Source organism: Pundamilia nyererei, unplaced genomic scaffold (assembly GCF_000239375.1).
Source record: "Pundamilia nyererei isolate P.nyererei 1_Seehausen unplaced genomic scaffold, PunNye1.0 scaffold01781, whole genome shotgun sequence".
In the NCBI taxonomy this organism is placed as follows: domain Eukaryota; kingdom Metazoa; phylum Chordata; class Actinopteri; order Cichliformes; family Cichlidae; genus Pundamilia; species Pundamilia nyererei.
Window position 1 is genome coordinate 5,385 of NW_005189182.1, and position 3,128 is coordinate 8,512.

General features: G+C 58.6%; 1 protein-coding gene across 1 annotated transcript; it reads left to right on the plus strand.

The window, feature by feature from the left end:
- The first annotated feature begins 361 nt into the window (after nucleotides 1-361).
- Nucleotides 362-1,129, plus strand: LOC106456045 (RNA-directed DNA polymerase homolog). Its single transcript, XM_013908164.1, has 2 exons — nucleotides 362-447; nucleotides 504-1,129. The coding sequence occupies exons 1-2, from the start codon at nucleotides 362-364 to the stop codon at nucleotides 913-915; spliced, it is 498 nt and encodes a 165-aa protein (XP_013763618.1). The 3' UTR covers nucleotides 916-1,129.
- The last annotated feature ends 1,999 nt before the right edge of the window (nucleotides 1,130-3,128 follow it).

A 3,128-nucleotide genomic window follows, 5' to 3' on the forward strand; every position in this document is an offset into this window, starting at 1 on the left:
ACCCCTCCAACCCTACCCGATCCAGTTCCAGACCCAGCCAGTTCGCATGTCTATTGGGGACCATCAGGAGGAGATCCGGTTTCTAGTAGTCTCGGCCACTTCCCCTCCTCTTATCCTTGGATACCCCTGGTTCCGTCAACATGACCCCCACGTCTCCTGGTCTTCCTGCCAGATCCTGGATTGGGGTCCCCAGTGTCCATGCCGCTGCCTTCTCTCTCGGACTGAAAAGGACTCACAGTCAGAAGAGGCGTCACCCCCGGAGCCCATTGATCTGGATAAGATCCCTCCGGCTTACCATGACCTATCTGAGGTCTTCAGTAAGAGGTGAGCCTCTACTCTACCTCCTCATCGCTCCTACGACATGGCCATCGAGCTCCTCCCGGGAGTGGTCCCTCCTCGTGGTCGCCTGTTCTCTCTGTCACCCGCAGAAAATAAAGCCATGGAGGAGTACGTTGCTGAGGCTCTCCAACAGGGCTTTATTCGCCCTTCTACCTCCCCTGCAGCTGCGGAATTCTTCTTTGTCAAGAAGAAAGATGGCGAGCTCCGCCCCTGTATAAAGTCACTGTCAAGAACCGCCATCCTCTTTCCCTGCTATCCACTGCACTCGATTCCCTCTCCCAGGCCTGCATCTTCACCAAACTAGACCTATGCAGCGCCTACAATTTGGTGCGAATCAGGAAAGGGGACGAATGGAAGACAGCCTTCATCACCCCTAACGGGCACTGGGAGTACCTGGTGATGCCCTTCGGCCTCTGCAACAGCCCTGCTGTCTTCCAACATCTGATCAACGATGTCTTGCGGGATATGCTAGGCCGGTGGGTGTTTGCTTATCTAGACGACATCTTGATCTACTCCCGCACCGAAGTGGACCATATTCGCCATGTGCGGGCCGTGCTGAGCAGGCTGCTCGAGTAACAACTGTTCTGCAAACTGGAGAAGTGTGCTTTCCATCAGCGGTCCACCACCTTCCTAGGCTTCACCATCTCCTCCAATGGCCTGACCATGGACCCGCAAAAGGTCCAAGCCGTGACCCAGTGGCCTCAGCCCTCCAGCCTTAAGCAGCTACAGAGCTTCCTGGGCTTTGCCAATTTCTATCGGCGCTTTATCCGCAATTTCAGCACAGTTGTCGCCCCACTGACGTCCCTCACCAAACCAGCTAACCTGCCTAAGCCCTTCTGCCTCTCCCCAGATGCAAAACAGGCATTCCGAGACCTTATCCACTATGGCCCCCGTCCTGCTCCACCCTGATCCTGCCAGAGAGTTTGTGGTGGAGGTGGACGCCTCCGATGTTGGCGCTGGCACCGTCCTTTCTCAACACGGCCCGGATGGAAAACTTCACCCATGCTGCTATTTCTCAAGGAAATTCTCTGACATGCAGCGACGGTACGGTGTCGGAGACCGAGAACTCCTGGCCATCAAGTGGGCCTTAGAAGAGTGGCGGCATTGGCTCCTGGGAGCGAAAGACCCGTTTCTGATCTGGACTGATCATCAGAACCTGATCCATATTCGCTCTGCCAAGCAGCTCAACCCAAGGCAGGCCCGTTGGGCCTTATTCTTTGAGCCTTACAATTTCCACCTCGCCTACCGCCCTGGTTCCAAGAACGCTAAGGCAGACACTCTCTCCAGACAGTTCGCCCAGGACGGCCTCACGTCAGACCCTGGACCTATCCTGCCTTCTCATTGCTTCGGTGCCCCCCTTCGGTGGCCCTTGGAGGACTCTATCCGGGACACCCTGACCGCCGAACCACCTCCGCCTGACACCCCGGCTGGGAGGCTGTATGTACCATTCCAGTGGCGTCAGGAGGCCTTGCTCTGGGCTCATTCCTCCCCGCTCTCTGGTCACCCGGGACCCGACAGGACCCTCCAACTCCTCCGTCGTGCCTTCTGGTGGCCCTCCATGACTCGGGACGTCCGTGAATTCGTTTCCGCCTGTGACACCTGTGCTCGGGCCAAGTCCTCCACTCAGCCGCCCGCTGGCGACCTTCGCCCTCTCCCTGTGCCGAGACGTCCCTGGTCCCATGTCGGCCTTGACTTTGTTACCGGCCTCCCATCCGTGGATGGTCTGGACACCATCCTCACCTTTGTAGACCGATTTCTAAGGCGGTGCACCTGGTCGCTCTGGCCGGCCTCCCTTCCGCCACACGGACGGCCGAGCTCTTCCTGGACCATGTCGTCTGGCTTCACGGATTCCCCAAGGACATAGTCTTCGATCGGGGGCCCCAGTTCACCGCCAGGTGCTGGAAAGCCTTTTGCCGCCTGATTGGAGCGTCTCCCAGCCTCTCGTCCGGCTATCACCCTCAGACCAATAGGCAGGTTGAACGGACCAATCAACAGTTGGGGCGCTTCTTGAGGTGCTTCGTCTCCGCTCAACCGTCGCTTTGGCCTCGTTACCTGGTGTGGGCTGAGCTATCTCATAACCTTCACGTCTCTTCTGCCACCGGTCTCTCGCCCTTTGAAGTCTGTCATGGTTTTCATCCTCCCATCTTCAGCCATCAGGAGGCGGGGGTCAACGTGCCTGCTGCTGAACGGATGGTCCACCGCTGTCGTCAGGCCTGGATCAAGGCTGCCATTTCCCGGGCCAACGCTCTGTACACCCGGCAGCATCGTCGCCGCCACCGCCCGGGTCATCCATTCCGGCCGGGGGATCACGTCTGGCTCTCCACGAGGCACCTGCGGCTACGCACCGAGTCCAAGAAGCTTGCTCCCAGGTTCATTGGCCCGTACGAGATCACTGCCCGGCTCAACCCCGTGACTTATCGTCTCCGGTTTCCACCCGCCATGAGGGTCCATCCGGTTTTCCACGTCTTGCAGCTTAAACGGCGCGTCACTTCCTCGCTGGCGCCCCCCTCCCGGGTCCCGCCCCCGCCCAGGTTCGTCGATGGGGATCCTGTCTACACTGTCCGGCGGATCTTGGACTCCCGTCCCCGGGGTCGGGGGGTCCAGTATTTGGTGGATTGGGCTGGCTACGGTCCTGCAGAGGATGTACTTCCTGAGGCAGCTGAAGAAATTCAACCTGCCAACACGGACGATGATGCAATTCTACACTGCAATCATCGAGTCCATCCTCACCTCCTCCATCACTGTGTGGTACGCTGGAGCCACTATCAGGGACAAACAGAGACTGCAGC

Coding starts and splice junctions, on each gene's coding strand:
- LOC106456045 (XM_013908164.1), top strand. CDS start 362: ATGGCCATCGAGCTCCTCCCGGGAGTGGTCCCTCCTCGTGGTCGCCTG. Junction 448..503: donor GAAAATAAAGCCATGGAGGA/GTACGTTGCTGA, acceptor CCTCCCCTGCAG/CTGCGGAATTCTTCTTTGTC.